Source organism: Epinephelus lanceolatus, chromosome 13, assembly GCF_041903045.1.
Source record: "Epinephelus lanceolatus isolate andai-2023 chromosome 13, ASM4190304v1, whole genome shotgun sequence".
Classification (NCBI taxonomy): Eukaryota; Metazoa; Chordata; class Actinopteri; order Perciformes; family Serranidae; genus Epinephelus; species Epinephelus lanceolatus.
This window is the reverse complement of record NC_135746.1, coordinates 16,228,618-16,250,058: the sequence shown is the minus strand read 5'-3', so window position 1 is coordinate 16,250,058 and position 21,441 is coordinate 16,228,618. Positions and strand designations below refer to the sequence as shown.

The following is a 21,441-nucleotide window of genomic DNA, read 5'->3' as shown; positions in this document are numbered from 1 at the left end:
GAGGTGAAGCACACAATGCTATGGGGCACGGCGGTTGGACAGACAGCATCTGCTCTCAGCTCTCTGTGGCTCTGGTAATGGATGGAGAGTTGGAGAGACACCGAGAGAGCGGGAAGGAGGGAGACGGGAGAGACGGCGGGTGGAAAAGCTGGAAAGAGGGAGGATAATCGAGGGCTGGGTGAGGGGACAGGAGCGGAAAACTCAAACTTAAGCAAGTTGTCTCTCATTATTTGGTCACTTTAGGTGAAACGTGATTGTGGAAGGGCGTTATCAATTCAAATAGAGGGATGACAGACGGATGGACGGACAAAAGAGGAAGAGGGACAAAAGGAGTGAGACATCTTTCCAATAGGAGAAAGAGCAGCTGATAAGGGAGGACACACGATACCCGCGTGTATGTGTGTGTGTGTGCGGACGAAGGCTTCTCACCCTGCCTGCTGGTCCCTCCCTCTCACATAGAGATCACAGGGACTTCCTCTTTTAAATGCCGAGGTGTGTGTATGCATGAGTGTGTGTCCTCTGTGGGTGGAGTGGTCACTGACAGAGGAAACTTGGCCCAGTCTGTCCTATGGAAATCTGAGAGTTTCCCAGAGCCATCATAAAACTGCCTCTCCATCAGACCCCACCTCTCTGCCTCTCACCCGCTCTCTAACCCATTACCAGGTCACACACATTCCTGTCGTATGAAAGATGATGTGTGTTGTCATTGGGGGTTCAAAGACAGACAGAGGGGGGGGCTGCGGAGTAAAAAAGAAAAGGACACTAAGCGAGAATTTTCACTTGAGTCCTTACATGAAAGCGCCGCTCGCTCAAAGTCAAGGCTTTGGGAGGCCGGGTGTGTTTCGGAAGACTTTGATGGCGACGGACAGAGCGAATGAGAAGCGGAGAAGAAAGAGAAGAAGAGAGGGGATCAGGAGGGGGGCTGAGAAAAGAGGAAAGTAGAGCCGGGGTCTAGGTAATTAACGGCAAGCTCTTTAATTACCGCTGGTGTTCATTGTGCCAGAAGGAATGTGACAATTATGCCATTAAAACTTCCTAATGGGGGGAAAAAGCGAGGGAGAGGAGGAGGGGGAGGAGGAGGAGGAGGGGGGTGCGAGGATAACGGAAGACATGCAAAAGAGGAGGATGAAAGAATGAAAGGAGAGAGGCAACAGAAGGAAGAGAGAACGACGAGAGGGAGTGAGGGAGGAGGGATATGAAAGGAAAAGGGGAAACAATCGCGACAAAAGAGGAGCTGGGAGGGAGATGGGGAGCGTATTAGGCCAGCACAGTGACAGAGCAGATTAGCATCAAACAAGAAAGGCCACAGACGTGTGTGTGTGTGTGTCTATGTGTGTGTGTGATCACTGAAACAGAGGACATATTCATTCCAAAGACGCCACCAAGGTGGATGGAACTTTGATGATGCAGAATCTGGCAAAGGGAAAACTCAGTGTGTGTGTGTGTGTGTGTGTGCTTGCTGAATCTGCGTAGGCTCCTGTTTCAAGTGGTGGTGCAGGCAGGTAGGGAGGAAGAGGAGGAGGACGAGGAGGAGGTGGAGGAGAAAGGGGAGAGATCCACAGAAAAGGGCCTTGGGGGCATCCTGATACACATCCAGTACATTTCCATCTCCACATTACCTCTATGACTCACACACACACACACACACACACACACATATAAGACGGAAAAACATAACAAATGTGTCCGCGCACATATATAATACACACAAACACACCATTCCCACACCAGCATCAAACAGCAAAAAAAAAAAAACCAAAACACACACAACCCACGCACCCGCACTCACAAACATACACAGTCACACACACAAACAACACCCACACACACACACCAAAAAGCCACACACAAACACTTACACGCAGAGTCTTCGTGCTCACCAAGGCGGTTGGTTTGTCAGGGGGGTTAGAATTTGCATGGCTGGGCAAATTTTCCTTGTGCTAAACTCTAATCAGCTCCTGTATCTCTCAGACACCTGCCCAGCAAAAAAAAAAAAAACCTTAATATGCAAAACACCTCCCCCTCCCTCCTCCACCGCCGCGGCAGCTCCTCAGCCAACAGAAGACTTATTCACCTGGCCTCTCTCCCTCTTTTCCTCTCTGTCTGTCTTCTTGCAAATTTTCACATTTACGTATGCAAATAGGCTGTTTCCCTTAAAGCCTGTTTCAACAGTAGCTTCCTGGTGCCAGGAGAAGAATGAGAGTTTTTGTCTGAGATGTGATGGGAAAGTTATGCCTCAGAAAGCAGGGGAAGAAATGGTACATTACCTGCGTTTGGGCAGGTGCGTCGTCATTTTTCGGGAAGGTGCTGCGTGCGAAGTTTTTTTTTTGTGGGATTTGCAGGCCGTCTTCCTAGAAGTTGTTCTGTCAGAGGTTTTTCTGTGACCGGTTGTGTGAGTCACACAAACTTGTCTGAGGAGTTTGGATCCATTTCACTTCTTTAAAGTGAAATACAGCATCAGTCAAAGACGCATGCTTGAAGCATCCAGTTTACATTTAGCCCAGCAACGCTCATGCTTTGCAGTTACTTCACGCTGTAAGAAGTTAAACTACAGCTAAGCTATGTGAGGGAGAAAACTAGTTTGCTTAACTCAAGTTACTTTGAAAATTATTTCAAACTGCTTGGTAAAAATAAAATCAAATTGACAATGTACACGTGATACGAGATTATAACAAAATATAATTTAAAAAAAGTCATTCCAGCAAAAATGCCACATGTTTACAGCTCATTAACAAAAGAAAATTAAAAAAAATACCTCACTATTCATAGAAAGTGCAAAGAATGTCAGCGCGTGTCCATCAGTCAGATCCTACCTTCAGAAACTAGAGTCCAGGTGAGGGGACTGCACCAAGCAGGATTACTAGCCAGGTGACTTCTAAAATAGCACGCAAAAACTTCTCTAAACATTTTCTAGTAAACAGCAATAATGAATACGTCTGACGAGTTGTGGTTACAGGGCGTTAAACTACAGTATAGAACTGAAGGTAAATAAAACTAAAAAATCATTCCCTTTCTTTCAAGGCCCCAAAAAATGTCAAAAAGTTATTTAACTACTTGAATCACTATGTAAATATGGATGTAGTTGAACTGCAAATTCCTAACTACTCCTCAACACTGGATTTTTAAACATGAACATATCATGTTTGACACAAGAAGTCTCTTTTCAGATTTATCTGCTAAAGAAAATTTGTTTCTCCATGCCTGCTGTAAATCTGAGTTGTACGTACAAACTTGATTTCATGACATCACAACTAGTCCGGAAGCCATCTGCGGCCCAAAATGCGACTCTCGCAGAAGTATGATGTAGAAACCTGAAGTCTCCTGTGCGCACACACTGATCGACTTTTCAGCGTAGCAGGAGACATTTTTGTGTCTGACAATATTTGTATATTCATACACTCTGGACAAAATGGTGCCAAACAAAACCCAAAGGCAGCTGTAATCATAAGACAATCGGTTTTGGTGCTACATGGCACCCATCTATAAAAGGTGCTATAGGGTGCCTTTTTCAAATAGGGTTATATAGAACTATTAAAGGTGCCATACAGCACTATATTCTTTTTAAATTTCTGAGCCCACCAGGCCTTGAATGATATCAGATAATACCATCGACGAGTCAATCTGCTTGTAAATGACACTTTTAGTTGAAATATGAATGTTTATTAATCATGTCTTACAAATTGTTGATCAGGTTGACCTCTGTTGGAGGCACTGGAATATTTTTCATGCACATGGAGGCAAAACAGTTGAGCAACACAGCTTTAACGTGTTATCCTCTGGAAATATACTGTTTGTAGGCTATTTTAATGCAGTGTTTTTATTCCTTTTAAGTCATAGAGAACCTCTAAGGAACAATACAGAGGCTTTAAATGTTTTGTTCTTCCTCCTACTTCAGTTATTTTACTGGGGAAAGATCTAGTGGAGAACCTCTAAAGAACCATCCAGGGACTTAAAGAGTTATTTGTGAGGCAGTGGTGCTGTATCTTATCCCACGCCAAGGAACTGCTGAGGAACAAACTTGTTTTTTTTTTGTGTAGATTCTGGATTATTGATGACGAAGAGGGAAAATAAATATTTTAAAAATGTTTAACTAAGTAAGCTAACTTTTTTTTATCAAGGAAAAAAGCTGCGTATTTATATATGTCTTAGAACATGCCTTCAACTTCTATGAAACGACACAAGGCCAGAATCAAGGACATTTCTATAAGAATCAAATTTGTGAAGCTGTGTGTGTTTTCAGGATATTAATTTACTTCCACTTCCTGTTGTGAGTGTCAGGTGAGTTACCATAAGCAGAGCATAATTTGATATGAAAACAGAAACAAGCTTTTGAAGGAAAATACGCCCCGATTCCAGGATCAGGAAAAACGAAACCTAAATGACAAAACAGTGTTATCCTTTAATGATGTTCTCCTTATATGCTCTGCTTTTAAATCTAAACTTTGCTGCAGCCATCGAAGGTCACTGTGAATGAGCGTTGGCCAAAGTAAATGCCAGAGATAGGTGAAGGGTCGTTCTCTTCTTGATTTAAACTTATTTCCCTCCAGCTAAACAAATGATTCACTCACCCGCAGCTGAGCAGAAGGAATCGTGTCATTTTTCTTTGTGCTTTGCTCTGATGGACTTTGGGCTTATTGAGACCTCATATATACAAGTGCCTCTGCCTGCCAGAGTCTTTCAAAGCCTCCCTTAAGAGGGCTGAAGATGGATGTGGGGAAGCGTGTGTGTGTGTGTGTGTGTGTTTGGGTGCACACAGAGGAGCCCCAGTGGACAAATAACGGACAGAGAGAGATAGACGTAAACAGAGAGAAAGAGAGTGAAGCACTTTAAATGTGAGCGCTGCAAAACTCCCACTGCTCGCAAGGGCACTTCTCTCCTGCACGTCATCTCTCTTTCCCCCCTCTCTCCTTCTACCCTTCTTTTCTCCCCTTCCCATTCCCCTCAATTCCCTCCCTCCCTCCCTTCATCGTTTTCTCCTTTGTCTCCAAGCTCTCACCCTCTATCCCCTATCTATCCATCTCCCTCTTCCCCCTCTCCCCCTCTTTCTCTCCCCTTCCTCTCACTAAAACAGTAGGACGCTTAACCTTGATAACAGTGAGATTTTTTCCCCCCTCAAAGTGACACACTCACACACATACACACACACACACACACACACACACACACACACTGGAGAAGTGCTTTGCCAGCATGCCAGGCCGGTCCAAGGGACGGCTGTACCCTTCGAGGTGAACAGGACACTGGGAAATGCAGCAACAACAAAACACTCACACACACACACACACACATAGACTGGATCTCTCAAACAAATACACACACAGACACACACAAACCCAGATCACTCCAGGTCCTTCTTAACACAAGCCTTTTAAAGGTCTATTGTCAGCTGACATTGAGAGAGCACTGGCGATCCTGAAATGCACCACACACACCCACACACAGTGGCAAAAGGAGAAGTGTAAAAAAAATGAAACGTATTAAAGGTGAAGTCAACTGCCGAGAATTTATGATCACAATACACTGGAAGACACACACGTATAAACATCTCACCACAGATAGGTAAATGAGGACGGGGAAGTAAAACGTGGTTTCTCAAACGCACACACACACACACACACACACACACACGCACAAACACACACACTAAGAACCACTAAAGGGAAATGAGCAGTGAGGAAGAGGTAAAGGTGTCAATAAGGTTTCTTCCTCATTGGAGAAGAGTTCCTCACGTCTCTACATGACCAAAACCTGTGATGCAAGCTGCAGGAAAATATTTTTCTCAAATTACTGCTGTCCAGTGAAAAGCATTGAGATAAACTGAAGTTGGAAGTTGGAGATGTTTTTCACCGGATAGCGACCATATACATTATAGCACAGTATGGCGAGTGCGGCAGGATATATAAGAGACTTGAACTCAGCATTGAGAACAGTCACAGTGCGGCGGTGTCAGAGAGGACACAGTGAGACGGTGTCACACTACCCGTCTGCATCACGAGGTATCAGGTGAAATTCGACATTTTTTTGTTGGGTATGGAACGCATTAGCTCTCAGCTCCTCCTCTCACATGCAACGACTTATTTCTCCTGCATTTTATTAAAGTGTTGGTGTTTACCTCAAAGTCATTGGCCTTGTTGTAGTGCATGTTGAGGGCTCGGAAGAGCTCACTGTCACGGCTGACGCCCAACTCCTCGACTCCGGTGACTCCATCGTTGATGGACTGGCGGGCGAACTTCTCCATCTGGATGTAGTAGAACTCCCTGAAGTTGCTGAACCACTTGATCAGCTGGGAGGTGATGCAGCGGTTAAACTGGAACGAGACACGAGGAGGAGTTAGTGCTTCGTTGTCAGTGTTGAAAAGATAGAAATGTGTAAATATTCTTCATGCAAGCGGTGTAGAGGCGGTGCTGAGCCTTTCTAAGCCACTGGATTTAAGTATGAGTGAAAAGGAGAAGTGTAAGGATGACAGCGTGTCATTTCGCATCAGGGAGTCGAGACATGAGGTGATAACTTAAAAGGCTGCGAAGAAACCGAGAGAGAAAGATAAAAGACGAGAGCAAGGAAGATCACAGGTTGTGGAGCGAGGGAAGATAATAGAGACATTAAGTAAGACAGCGAGCAAGGGGGGGGGGGGGGGGGGGGGGAGAGAGTGTGTGTGTGTGGTTCATCCTCCCCACTGGGAGCAGACCTCCCCCCTATCATAACCCTGAGAGTGGAGAGTGAGGTGGAAAGGGGGGAGGGGGGGGGGGGCGAGACCGCAAACACATAATTGACCAGAAAAACGATTAAGTCATCATCTGAAGCGCCCCGGCCCGCAGGGGGCTCAAACATGTACTTAACCCCGTTCACCAATTACACCCTGATTCTCCTCCCCTCTCCGCACCTCTCAGGCAGAAAGAAAGGAGAAGAAAAAGAGCAAAAAGAAAGAGAAAGAGAGGGGAAGACAGAGACGATAAGCGTTGCGGAGAAGGCTGTGGCTATCTGATCTGTGCCGCTTGGCTGGATTCAATAGGGCGAGGTAAACCTATTAAGAGCCTCTGCTGGTCCTGGCTCTTTTTCCGCCTGGTCTCAGCAGTGAAAACACACTGTCTAAACATCCAAACCACTAGATAAGGACCTTGGGGGCTCAGGATAGCTGCCGAGCTCAGTCACCCTAAAATGCCCCACTGAAAGCTCTGATATAACCTCTGAAAACATCCACATAACACCCCCCCCTCCTCAGTGACTCCCTGAAATTACTCGTAAATTCAAAATTCTAGGCTGTGAAAGCTTGATACCCCCAACCATCACCCACACCCTTCATCCATACACAGACACACACACACACACACACACACACACACAGAAACACACACACAGGCCTTCACTCCTCCCTCCGCTCTGCTCTTTTTGTGGTGCTGGAAGAATGGGGGGACAAAACGCTACTAAACGCTGAGCGGACTGCTCGCTGGGGAGGCAGAGCGGTTTTGACATGGAGATTAGGCTCTGGCTATTGTTCCACAACACACAGACACGCACACTCTTCGCGATCTGGGGTGGCAGTCAAACACACGCAAGCACATGAAGATGGGAAGGCGAGGCAGCAGGCAGAGCACAGAGAGAGAGACGGGCAGGGAAAGTTGGCGAATCAGAGAGAGTTGGACCAAGGTGGGACGGGGCTAAAGGAGAGGGGCCGTGCCTTTCTGGAATGATCAGCGGATGACATAATGGCGGAGTGGGAAAGAATAAGTCCGCTTGACATTGTTTGGCAGGGGTTTGGGAGGGTGTATGTGGGGGAGGTGGTGGTGGTGGAAGGGAGGGGGGGGGGGGGGGGGGGGGGGGGGGGGGGGGGGGTAGCATGGTGGCTGTCCTAAAGTGCAGGGTGAGCATAAATGGGGAAATGAGTGAGGGAGGGAGGAGAGGAGGACGGGTGCAGGTCAGCGCCGTCGGACAATGGCGTTTCTCTGGTGGGGGGGGGCAGAGGGTCGGAACGTGAGCAGTCAGCAAGCTGGGGTCGTGACATCGCAGTGTCAAACAAACAAACTACTGACACTTACAAATACATCGGCTGCACGGGGCTATTCTTAAACACAAACAATGTAGCAGACAGTCGTGTGTGTGTGACAAAGCACAAAAACACTATTTCACTCAAGTTGTCAGCGTGATATAAACCTCGCCTCACACGTAAGATCAGAACAAGTCTGCCAATGTCCAAGACATTTAGCGAATTGGCGTCAATCTGTGCCAGCATGTGTGCGTACATGCATCTGAGCGCGTGCGAGATTGAGCGCTACATACTGAGATTAAAGTCAGTGAAAGAGTTGCCATCGCTCATGCAGGAGACCTTTGGTGTCACTGCAGCCGAGTGACGGATAGATTTGTCATTTGGACAAGGATTACTTTATTATATGGACAGCTCGGGAGAAGATGTATTAGGGCTTGTGCTACTGAACTCAACTGTGGCTCAATCACAGCGCAGAGCACACAGAAAGGCACAATATTTACTGTGCATGCAGGTAAACACACTAAATTGCATTATATCTGCATCAGCTGCATCCAACACACTCAGGGACTCGGGTTTGGCAAGTCCCCCCCGCAGCTTCCAGCAGTCTTGGTTCATTACGTTTGCTGGTGGGGGGACAGAGACCCCCTGATAGCGGCTAAGTGTGTTCAGTGTAAAAGGAGGGAATTGGTTCAAAGGAGCACATCACTGCAGCTCCTTAATCAGAGCTGGCAGGGGTCAGCCAGCACAGACATGAGATGCAGCGAGAAAAAAAAAAAAAAAAAGTGTCTGTGTTTGAGCGTGTAAGTGTGTGTGTGTGTGTGTGTGTGTGTGTGTGTGTGTGTGTGTGTGTGTGTGTGTGCGCGCCTGGCTGAGAGGCAGATGAGAGAGAGACAGCGAGAGCGTGTTTCTCACACTCACACTCAAGAGCCTGTGAAAGGTCAGCGCTTAGTGCTAACAGCACAAGATAGAAAGTGGCGTACAAACACACACACACACACACACACACATATGTTCTGCCCATGCACAGGCGCATACTTAAGTCCAGAATAGGAAAACACTCAAGCATCCTTGGTCTAAGCTATGTTAGTCGCCTGCCAAAAGTATTCAGGCGCTTTAATCGTCAGTCTCAAACTTCTCCACACACACGAGCAAATTTATTATTAATGTGGAATAAAAGAGAATGAAATTGGTTTTTACAGTCCCGTCTTTTGGTTCGGGATAAAAATGATTAGCCGAAAAGCCAAAGTGTGTCTCTCGTCAACACTTTCTGTGACACAGTGGTCAGCAGTGGAGCAGAAAGCACACAGATGACCTCAGAGTGCTAAGCTACATCCAGAACAACCGGAGAGGAGAGCAGAAAGACAGAGAAGCCTGTACGGGCCTCTCCCTCTCTCTCTTTAGCTCTCACTCTTTCTCCCTCTCTCCCTCTCTCTCTCTCTCTCGTAAGCCCCTTCACAGTCATCAGGGCTTTCCAACGTTTCCTGTTTTCGCAGGGGTGAATTGTGGGAGATAATCTCCGGCTGCCTATTGGCTGACTGCACACAAAAAGCGACCCTGGAAAGCGGGCTTTTGTTACTGCGGCGACTCAAATCCAGCGGCTGGCTTTTCTTTCTCCCCGGCCCCGCCGAGGCACACATACCATGCCACACCATCAGCGAAAAAAAAGAAAAGAGAAGGAATGACATATAGAAAAGGGGGAAAACCCTCCTGACCTCCGCCACTCCACGGCACATGACTGGCCCAAATATTGAAGCCTGCCACTGAAAGAGCCGCAGAGAGGCAGATAAAGAACGCAAGGTGTGTGTGTGTCAGCTTAAAAACGATACAATACACAAAGGTCCAAACAGCCTGGAATTATTATACAGTATATTAATGGTGTAGGTTTTGTTTCAGGAAGCACATGAAACGGGGAATCTGGGGGTCTTCCACCAAAAAATTTGAGCATCAACCACTTAATTTCCTGCATTCTCGTGAATGTTTGCGCACTAATTTATGGTGTTAATTTAATTTCGCCACAATAAAAATCTTCTGCAACTTCTATGCTTTTATTGGGGGACAAATATTTTAAATATTGAGGCGGACCTGCCCCCTGTGTCACCCCCCAAAATCCACACCCACGCATCACACACTATCTCTTCACAAAGGCAACAACTTCTGCTAACTTCATTAATTGACTGCATATATTTATTTAATCTGCGCATTAATCTGTTATAATTACTCACCCCTTATCATAACAATATCTGCGATCACAATGAGACGTCTTAAAGCTAGCGGGATGATACTATAGGCCGTCATTAGCGGCGCAAACAATGGCATTTTGACACATCTGTCAAAACATTTCACAAACACCAGAAGTCAAAAAAAAAAAAGTCACAATAGTCTTAAAAGGAGCTTAATGAAGGGGGGCAACAGACACAGCGTCCCCCAGTTGTTAGGGCAACCCACTTCCCACGTTCATTAGATTCTTGACAGTCAAGACCCGATTAGTCGAGACCTGATTAGCCTTCAAGACTTTTGTCTGAGGACGGCCACTCGCTAAGAGGCCGCGCTGGCTGCATCTAATTAGATAGTTAGTCTCATTCCCATACATGTCTGCTAACTTACAGCTTGAGTCCATTGTGCGCCACTGAAAACAAAAACAAACTGACTCATAATCCCCTTAACTATCTTGACCTTGTTTAAGTATCTGATGATGTCATTCACGAGGAGGCCACCAAGGAGAGGCCACCTCCCTGTGTGTGATCAGTCAGTGAAACTAAGTGATCTTCAATAGAAATTGTTGTAACATGAATGTAAAACCAGTAGGGTGCTTTAATATTGAGGAGTTTTGTAATGGATCAGCATTTATAGGTGCGCTGTGTAACCCTCCTTTTCAACCTGACCAATGATGTGCTGAGAGAAAACCACGTGACCCACGAGCGATGGCATCCAAGAGGGGGCAGCTGGGAAAAAAGGGAACCTTTATCTTCTGATTTGAATAAGATGGCCTGGATATGTCACAGTGTTTACCCCTCCGTATGGTCTGAGAGGGGCGCGCACACACAAAACAACAACAACAACAACAACAACGCACAAACTCGGTCGCACACACTACAACGGCCATTGTGTTCTTGGTTTTTTTTCTGCAGCTTACATATTGTGTTTTGTTTTCCAAAATTTCCTTCATTAAACTCCCAGCGGCGCTAACGCTCATCCTCGCCATGTTCCCCCTAAAACCGACTCTTTCTCTTCTCCCCTCCCTCTATCAAACCATCCACCCTACACCTGCTCAGATAACCACTCCTCCGTCTCTGGGCTCCATCCTCCTCTCTGCCCTCTCCACCTCTTCATTACTCATCCCGCTCTTTATCTTTAGAATACTCATAGGCTCTCCAGCTCCCTCATGTAAACCCATTCAACTTCCTCTTCTTTCATCTTTTGCATAAAACCATAACTTAGGGGAGGGAGAGGGCCTCGTTTCAAGACAGACGAGTATACGCTGTTCGCGGCAACTGAAGCTGGCACACAATTAATGAATTCCCCTTTTACAGCAGGTGCGGAGACGAAATGTACAAATAAGAAATGTGGCAAAAGAGAAAAGAGAGGCGACAGAGTGTCATCAATTTTTACACTTGTTACACGCAGCAAAAGACGTCATTATCTCAAGAAGATGAAGGTACAAAGAACAGCCGAATGCACGGGTGTAGATGTCGGGGGGGAAAGAGGGAACATGACCCTAGATATTTAGAATATGTGCTTTTGTTACTCCTCAATAAAGACATGAAATTAGAAGAGGACTTTTTTTTGACAAAATTAAAGACATTTACAGCATAAATTTATTCAGAAGAGGCACAAATTGGTGCATAAAAACTCACCATAATGCAGGAAAGTAAGTGTTTGATGCACCAAAATCAAATTGAAAACACTAGCAAAGGTTGTTTAATAAAAGAAGAAGAGGTAGAACACCTTTTGGCTTACCTTGACATCAGAGAAGAACATCTTCAGCATATTAGAACTCGGGTAGCGGGTGTAGAAAAACATAAGTTTGGCCTTCTTCAGATGATTGGGGGAGAGACCTTCTTGGATCTGGACATAGCTGCCATTAAGGACATTAACAACTGTTTGGATGGAAACAATCTGGTAGATCAAGCTACTGATATCATCACAAATACAATATGTAGATGCTAATAATTGGCAGCAAGACTGGCAAGAAATTATCATTTGGATGATGGGTAACCAAATCTCCTTTCAGGCATGAATGCTGGGGGGGCTGGAGAGCGGCGGTGGTGGTGGTGTTGGTGGGGGGAGGCCCGAAGACAGTGCACCAAAGCAAAACCATTTGCTTGCAATTAGCATCGTCCGTATCAGGTGTGAGAGCGTCACGGTAAATAAAACGCCGGCCAGCAGTACAGCCGATGCTTTTACATAAGGAGGCTCATTTCACAGTCAAAGTAAGCAAACGCCTTTGCCTACACCCCACGCTAACCTCCACCCAAAAAAAAGGAGGAAGAAAAAAGGAGGCATTTGCATATCACAGACAAAGACAGCAGTTAACGCCAGTGACGGGCAAGAAGGCCTAATGGCTTGGCGACAACACATGCCAAGCCTGAATATGACTGTCTGATATTGGCTTCATATCAGTGACAAAACAAGGTCTAGGAGATAGTCCCGGCCCGAGCAACATGAAAAACCTTCTCGCACTTGCACAGGCCATATTCAAATACATGTCAGAGGCCTTGTCTTCCTAATGGATCGCCTGGATTGAACAGCGAGGAGGATGGAGATGGAGATGGGCTGGTGGGGGCACCTTGAGGGATAGTATGGTTCCAACCTTCAATTACATCCCCCTCCTCCTCCCTCTGCTCCACCCCTACTACCCCCCCAGCCTCGCTGCTGCTGCCAAACCCTTGGAGGAGCAAAAGAAGGAGGAGGAGAAGGAGAAGAGGGGCTCTGAGGCTTTGGACTCAGCCAGTGATGGGGGGACTGAAACACATCTGCGCCACCGAACGGCCCAAGCCATTTCCATGGTGAATTAACGGCCGTATAATGCATCTGATAATATCAATCTGGAGGATAAGACATTGAAAAGGGAACTAGGGGTGGGGGGTGGGCTGCATGTTAAAACCTCAGGCTGTTTCAACAAGGGTTTTCATCAAGCAGGAGCAAGACAGGGCTTTAAATTACACAGAAGACACAGCCCCAAGTTTTCATGAAGACTGTTTACACTCCAGTGGACAAAATACATTGCTTGACATTATTTATGATCTACAGGGGTGGCTGTGATCGTTAAAATCAGTCAAGTGTCCAGATGTAGCTGTAACTATAGAGTGGGAAGAAGGCATCAGCTGCTAGATTGGATTGCCCTTGGCCTCAGGGTTACACAGCAAAGCCAGCAAATACTGAACCACACTGGGTTGGCTCCTTAAAAACCCTGTCTACTTTGTCTGATTCAGTGAGGGAGAGGGAAAGGGAGAGAGAGTTGTATACGCAGCGAGGGTCTTGTGGGGGAAACCCTGGCAGACTGGTGTTACTCTGTCAGGCCTGGCCAAAAGAGCAGCACTTCACTCTCCACACCACACCATCTGCTCCAAGTGGAGGGGATACAATGGATCCTCAGACAGAGAGACAGAGAGAGGGAGGGAGAGACAGAGAAAAAGAGAGCTCTTTCTCGGTAAGGCAAGGTGGGATTTGTTTGCGGTGAAAGCTGCGCACTTACACTTAGATTAATTTGTTTTTGCTTTTTCAATTAGGATTAGCATCGCTTTCCCCTTATCGCGGGAATTAAAAATTATTTTAAAACAAAGACGTCGAGGTTTTACCTCTCCGGCCATAAACACAATATCACCTCCCTTCAGACGGCAATTAAGAAGCTTCATATCTCCTGATGAGGCATTTTCATCTCCGATTCACTCACAGCTTGCAAATGTAATTGTGATTGGACTTAGGGGTGGCGTGCGAGGCTATTATTTTGTCATGATGGTGCACTCATACCAGCTGGCCCACTGTTCGCCTGCCACATCTGACAAGACATCATCATTCTCACGACACATCCCCCAAAACCCAAAGTCATGAGAGGGAAATAGCTGCTCCACTCCCTAATTCCAGGTGTAAGGACAAGAATATTTGGAGTCGGACTGAGAACAAATGAGGAAATTGATAGCAGCCATCTGCTCCACGATGCTGCCGAGAGCTGGTGAACTTGAACACACCTCGCAAAATGTCTGACAAGCTGTCTCTGGCTTCTGAGGCTCCGAAAAAAAAAAAAAAAAGAAAATGTATTTTTTTAAATCTATAAACGAGAGAGTACAAATGCAAATAAAATGATTTATAAGTATCTAATTATAATATGAAAAATACCAATCTATATCTTGTAAATGTCAAACTTAGTTCCTGAACCTGTGGAATCAAAAATAAAAGATGAAAAAAAAAAAAAACAACAACAACTTGTGGACATGTTGTTCTGCCTTTTCTTTCCATTTAGGGAAGTACATCTGCTAATGCCCTGAATTTATAAATGCTACAATGAAAGCCACAGCATCTGGCATATGTGGTTATTGTTTGATTGTTTTCTACTTTCTCTCAGTCTCTGTATGTGTCTCTCTCCCTTTTCTCTTTTCATCCCTCCATCGGGAGCCTGCAGAAGCAAAGGATTATGGATCTCTGGAAAGCGTTCACCCTTGGGTCAGAAGACAAGACAAGGCGAGGTAATGAAAGATAAACAGCTCGCTGCAAACACCTGTTAACGTCCGCTTCAAAGAAAAGACAGGGAGGAGGGGGGGGGGGGTTTGCAGGGAGGGAAAACAAAAAAAGAAGTATTTGGCTGCCAAGCAACAGCCGAAGGGCCCCCCGGGCTGTTGACAGATCTTTATGAAATGAAAAAAAGGGAAAAGAAACGACAATGATTGTGGGCTTTTTACAACAGCGATGGATGATAAGAGGAACACAAGAGAAAACACAAGCAATCATAAATATACATCTTTACTGAGTCCTCAGGCGAACCTTTTGTGACACACACAAAAAGACACACACAGACACACTCGGAAAAAAAAAACGCAAGGCACTCAGGTACCCACAACAGCAAAAACAAGGCATATTCACTTAACTAATATACCCCAACAGGTAAAGAGCTGTTGGATTAATTTCTTAAGCATGTAATGAATGTTAATGACTTGAAGACAAAGCTTTCTAAGGACGAGCAGTGTGAGACGAATAAAACTTTCATAAGGGTTAAGGGGTGTTGAATACTTAGGGACTAAGGAGGTATAGGGGGAAACTGAGACTGAATGTATCTGTTTAAGCTATTAGTCCGGAGTCCCCGGGGGATTCAATTTGAGCCTCCCATAGGGGATAGCCTCTTTATCCGTAGGGCATGATTGGGGCACGCTGGGGTTAAACTATAAGGGAGGCTATATAACACCATTGTGTGCCAAGTTTCGGGATGCTATCTCCTTGTTCTTTCAGGGGCATTTTTTATCAAAAGGAATTGGGGCGGTAAATGTCGTGGGGACCTAATCTTCGTGAGTAAGTGATATGTGACAACAGAGCTTTTAAAGCACTTAGGATTGAAGATGGAAGAAAAGGCAGTACGGTGCTGGGGAAGGAAGAGGTATGAGTACAAAAATAAATACAACAATGCAGTACAATGGAGAAGAGAACAGCAGTGGGAGGAAAAGTGATTCATCAACAATTTCTCCGTTTTCTTAGGCTAGTTTCAAGCAGGCTAAAAAGAGTTTGATTTTTAACTCTTTGTGGTTCAGAGGCAATGCTTCACACCTGTCTCTGCGGGGAATTACCACCTGAAATCTGATTTTTCCTCGCTTACACTGGCTTGAGCTTGTCTGAACTGGACTATGAAGAGTTTAAAACATCAGGGTCACTTATTATTGCCTTTCAACCCCCTCAAACACACACACTCTCACACACACAAACTACAAAGATTTTTTTGAAGGATACATTGCTGCCTGAGTAGGGAGAGATGTCGGCCATGTCTTGGAGATCACTGCACTCAGACTTGATGAGGGACAGGGAGAGTCCCTCGGCTGTGCTGCCAGTGTGTGCTGGTGAACAAGAGCGATGGTGGTGCGCCAAGTGGTGACCTGATGCCATCTTGGTCCTCAGGCTGGTGGTCTCCCTGGACAGGTCCATAGAGTCTGGAGAGGAACGGTCCTTGCCTGGGTAGCCACCTGTGGGCCCACCAAGGGGGCTCTGGAAAGGGTAGCCCATGAGAGGCAGTGGAAAGGGGTGTCTAAAGGATGGGGGACTGAAGCCCATGGAGGCTGAGAGCGATGAGGGGTGGAGGACGGGGTGGTGGTGCCCGCCATGGGCTCCCACAGCTGAGGACTGGTGGTGGTGGTGCTCGCTGGGTGTCTTCCTCACGACTAAGGGTATCGCTTCGGTTTGGTCGTTGGTGGGACCGGGCATCCCGGGCATGCTGGCGAAGGAGTCTAGTGGATTGGGAATGATGACATCGCCGAAGCACTGCAGCCTCTGGTTGGCGGTATGGAAGTTGGGGTTGTCTCCATTGACGGTGGTGGGAAATCTCTCAGGAGGTATGGAGAGCGAGGGGAAGGCCTGCTGGGGTGTGGGGCGTGGAGGCTTGGCAAACACCTTAACCACTGTGTCCACCACCTGGGTCATGGCTGAATTGAGTTCCTGCTTGAGTGTTTCTGCCAGTTGTTTACCTTCAGCATGCATGGAGGAGCCTGGACCTCCTTGTCCTTTGCTCCGGCTGAGCCCCTCTCTTCTTGGCTTCTCTCCGTCCGCCAGCATGGCCTGCTCCTGAAGCAACGCCCGCGCCCTGTCGAGGAAATGGCCCGGGTCCAAGTCAGACATTTCATTGTCAGAGCGCAAGTCATCTCCACCCCGGTCATCGGCGCCGGTGTCAGACCTGCCCGGGCTGTCTTCAGACATGTTCCCTATGTCGTTGTGGAGGTCATTGTGGAGGTCGTTGTGTTCTGAGTCATCAGTCGAGTCATAGATCTGAAAGAACTTCTCCTGCAGCTGGCGTAGCTGTTTCTGCATGTCCTCCAGCTGCAGCTTCAGTTGCCGTCGCTCCTCCTGCTTCTGTTCCTTCCTCTGGCACACCAGCTGGGTGAAGCTCTGTTGCTGCTGCTGAGGCAGACGCTGCTTACGCTTGTTCTCTCGGCTGCTACTGCTGCACACTTCGCCTCCCCGTGGGCTGCTGGGGGCCTGCTGCTGAGACTGAGGGGGTGGGCAGTCTAGATCCATCTCCCGGTCTCCATCCATCTCATGGTCGCGCTCATGACGGGAGGCAGCAGGTACCACCACACTGGGCGAGTGGCTCATACCACGTATAATGTTCTCTACGCGGGCTCGCTTGGCACGCAGGTGTTCATCATTGAGACGTTCAATGTCAAATGAGGCCAGGCCGGGAGGGCGACCAAAGGGTGACAAGCATTCTTGAGGGGTGCTATCATGGGAGGAGTTACTGCAGGCATCTTCCTGGGGAGCATCTGAACTTGCATTGGAAAGCCCTGATCCGGGGAAGCCGACATCCCCTCTATCACCCCTGTCCCCTCTTTCTCCCCTCTCGGGTCCCCCTCCATTTTTCGCCATGTTATTCTTGAGAAGCTGGGAGATAATTGTGGTGCCAGGGAAGGGCATCATGGTGTCCTCGTATGAGTTGGCCCTCTTCAGTAGCTTTCGGAGTACATTAGACTTGGACTCGCTGTCGCTGGCTGACACAACGCCAGGCCCACCATGTGGCTGCACTACAGAGCACTCCATGGAGTCGGTGTCTGATCCGTGGTGAGAGTGGGAGCTCAGAGAGTTCATGGCACTGAAAATGGCTGCTTTGGCGCGGGCAATGTTATCAGTGGTTGTTGTTGTGGCTGCTGCTGTGGAGGAGGCTGTGCTGCCCACGGTCCTCTTAACACCAATGTCCACACGTCTTCGCTTGGTCTGTCTGTTCAGGAGGGAGTCGCTGTCATGGTCCGGCATCACGGGCTGCTGCTATTGGGCCATATCCCGCAAACCCAGTCCTCTAGGATCAAAGCCTCTGAGTACCTGTGGGCAAAAAATTCACAGATGCATGACTCAAAGTGAGGAAGATTTTCAGAGTCTAAGTCACTGATGCATTTATTTTCCAACACTTATTTTCAAAAGAAAAGCTTTACAGTTTTTGATAAACTGAAACAATTAAAATCTATGAACCTCTAGAGATTTACATTAGACGATGATATGGATAAAAAGAGAAGAGTTCTGTCTCAAGCCAGCAGCCAATCTCTCCTAATATGCTTTGAAAAGGGACGGGTGCATCCGTGATTACAGTTAGGCAGAAGGACCAGAGACAGAGGGGTAAAGGGAACAGGCAAGATGGGGTCAGAATTAGGCCTTGGCTCGGCATTCCAGGGCAAAGTCCTACATTTTATCCTGTCCCCTGTTACACGCCGTGCGACACTGAACCAGTTCCCACGGAACACAAAGCTGCATAAAATTATGATAATTACTTAAGTACTTGTCCTCATTTCCATTTTTGTGCGGTGTGAGGCAACACAGGAGCTATTAACACAAAATAAAATAAAAGAAATCGGGTTAAGAGTTTCTAAAAAAAGAAAATTAAAAAGTGGTGTACAAGAGGAGGCAATGCACATTGTATACCCTTCATGAAATCCTATTATGTAAGTGAGCGATCGTTTGGTCAACTCGACAAAATATTCTCATTTTAAACCCCGTTTACACGTTGCGTAATTTTAAAATGCAAGTCCCGTGCTCACATTAATCAATATGGCCATCATATCTTAAGCAACGGGGAGAGTGACACATAAAAGAAACACAAAATAGGCCTATTGATTTTGGTGCCAGTGTGAGCTCACTTCTGTGTTTTTTTGTTTGTCTTTTCATCTGGCAAGGGCAGTTAATTCTGCTCAAATGAATAGGTCACAAGGGTCAACTCTGGCAAGGAGCAACTTAAAGCGCTCTTACAAAAACCCTAATGCCCCTCTGAAAGCAAAACGTTTTGTCAGTACAGGCCTGCATCAATACTGCTATGTAAGCACCGGTGGCAGTGTCTCAGTCGGAGCCATATCAGATGCATCCAGTCTTGAATGTGGTGATATTAAAACAGAGTATTTAATCTGTATGCCGCTCTTTAAAAAAATAAATTATTTCTGAGGTTTGTAAATAAATAGAAAATAAATCTGACAGTGTTTTCTGAAGTGCATAAAAGTGGCAAAAGTGGTGTAACAATTTACTTATTCTTTTTACACCCCTCAGAAAAACACCAGCTCTTATTAAGACTCACGGTGGCTCAGTAAAAAATTAAAATGAATATGACAAACACAGTATTCCTTCTTTAAATTTAGTTTTACAGGCTGCAAATATACTCAAACGATACACCCATTTAGGCAACTTTAAGATCTGCAACATAGCTTTAAATTCTTTAATTTAAAGTCAAATATCCGACTCATTTATGTTGAATTTTGCTACGATATTCGAAGACAAAAGACATTTGAAGACGTCTAATTTCAAAGTTCAGTTTCAGTGTGAGAAAACAGCAGAAAACTGAAAAAACTGAATCCCACTCCAGTGGGATTTAAAAATATTCTCTTTACCTGATTATTTGCTCGTTGTAACTAAAAGAAATTGCACCATCTTTACATCATCACTGCATGTGAAAATTAATTAAAAAAGAAAAGCTTCTTTCTTGTCACTAAGCCTCACACACACATTCACACTGTACACACACACACACACAACGTTGCTGTTGGCTTTGTTAGACACTGTGTGCTGTGATGCACCACTGGCAGCTTTGTCACTCGGAGAAAACATTTCACAAACTGACAATAAAAGACTGAAAGTTTAAATTTACTGTAAAAGCAGGCTCAGTTAAATGTTTTCCTCCTAAAATCCATCCCTTTAAAGTGACACCAAAATGAAACCCCCCTTTTGATTAATGGCTTTGGCCCAAGTCTTGACAGCCACATCCAGCAGCTCAGACAAGAGGTGATACATCTCCAAGAAAAAAAACCTTGACTTGATCGCCTCAGGATCTTAACAATGAGCTTGAAATAGTCACCAGCACCTGTCTTTTCCGACGGCGCACCTGTCTCCCATTGCCCATGCGCACTCTCACTCTCTCTCGTTAAAAAAAAAAAAAAAAAAAAAAAAGCTATGAAGGAGCTGATGTTCACTCTAACTTTTAAAGATCTTCACCTCATCCTTTTAAGCTGCTTCTTCACCTTATTTCAAGCTGAAACATTCCGGCTGATCAGAAACAGAAAGTAAAAAATAATCAGGTTTGAACTTAAATAAATTAAATAACACACAGTTGCTGCAACTTTTTAAACTTAACATTTATAAGATGATAAACAAGAGATCTGGCTTTTGCACATATGGTAACTGGACAAACTATCCAAACCAAGGAGAGACCAAAGAGTTGCGCACACTTAAAACAACATACCGGCAACGTTTTACCACAATCTTCCAAAAGTGCTGCCGCAGAAGACACACACCAAATCCACAAAACAGGAGCACTGACAAGCTTCACAACTGCCTGGTGTGGATTTTGTGCAAATACAACGGCGTTTAAGAGGTGTTAGATTAAGATTTAGCCCACAGGACAAAGACAATACGCACAAAAAACATCAACACGCACGGGACATCAAATCTACATCTCAATTCCGGTGAAAAATCAACTCATGTTTTAAGTCACGTCTCAAAAACACTTCCAAAACTTACTTCCAGAAGTTGCAAATCAACTTGATCTCCGCGTTTGATGAGGAAGGCTGGGCTACCGTCCGCAAATCATCCTCGCAACAGAAAAAAAAAAATAGGGGCTGCTCGCGCAACAACTCTTACCACACATCAAGATGAGGGGAACGAAACAGAGCAAATAATGGTCGTATAGATATGATTAGCTGTTGATCACCACCGGAATAAATTTCCTCCCGTTCATCATGATGTTTGATTTGTTTATTTTTTACGCCCACCGCGCGCAGGCGAGGCAGAACAAGAACAAGAGAGGGAGGTATCCGAGGACAAGGTTACTTACCCTTTAGATGAAGAGGGGGACAACCTGAACTCCTACGGCAACAACACACAAAAAAGACAGAATATACAACGCAGAGCTCGGCGGATCGCTGGATGCTGGGGATGTAACAGTTTCTCAGAGGAGGAAGGAGAGCTGGAATAAAGTCAGCGGCGCCGGCGAAAGGAACAAAATAGGAAAAATATAGAAGATGAAAAGAGCTCTTGCGCGTCGGTCTCTCCCTCTATCCTCTGCTGTGACTGAAAGAGTGAGAGACATAGAGAGAGTGCAAGAGAGGGTGCGAAAGAGAGAGAGAGAGACTGCGTGTGTGCGTCTCCGAGGCGCACTGGATGCAGAGGGACTGGATGCTGGAGCGCTCCTCCGCCACTAAGATTCACTTTAAGACGCGGCTGAAGGAAACAGGAAGACGTGCGCGTCATGAGCGGCGTGATGTAACTGTCGCAACCTACCAATAAGAAGCGTCCGTCCGGTC

At 46.0% G+C, this 21,441-nt stretch overlaps 1 protein-coding gene across 4 annotated transcripts in view; it reads right to left on the bottom strand.

Moving 5' to 3' along the window:
* Positions 1–21,203, bottom strand: part of LOC117270853 (prospero homeobox protein 1-like) — a 64,590-nt gene extending 43,387 nt beyond the window's left edge. For 3 of the 4 annotated variants that reach the window (XM_078173794.1, XM_033648780.2, XM_033648783.2), the window contains exons 1-4: positions 20,973–21,203; positions 15,914–17,986; positions 11,939–12,046; positions 6,113–6,307 (exon numbers count right to left, since the gene is read on the bottom strand). In XM_078173794.1, the coding sequence (XP_078029920.1) occupies positions 6,113–6,307; positions 11,939–12,046; positions 15,914–17,920 (2,310 nt within the window). In that variant the 5' untranslated portion in view covers positions 17,921–17,986; positions 20,973–21,203. Of the gene's footprint in view, positions 1–6,112; positions 6,308–11,938; positions 12,047–15,913; positions 17,987–20,659; positions 20,796–20,972 lie in introns of those variants that run through there. The other variant, XM_078173795.1, reaches the window with a different exon arrangement.
* Between the last annotated feature and the right edge of the window lie 238 nt (positions 21,204–21,441).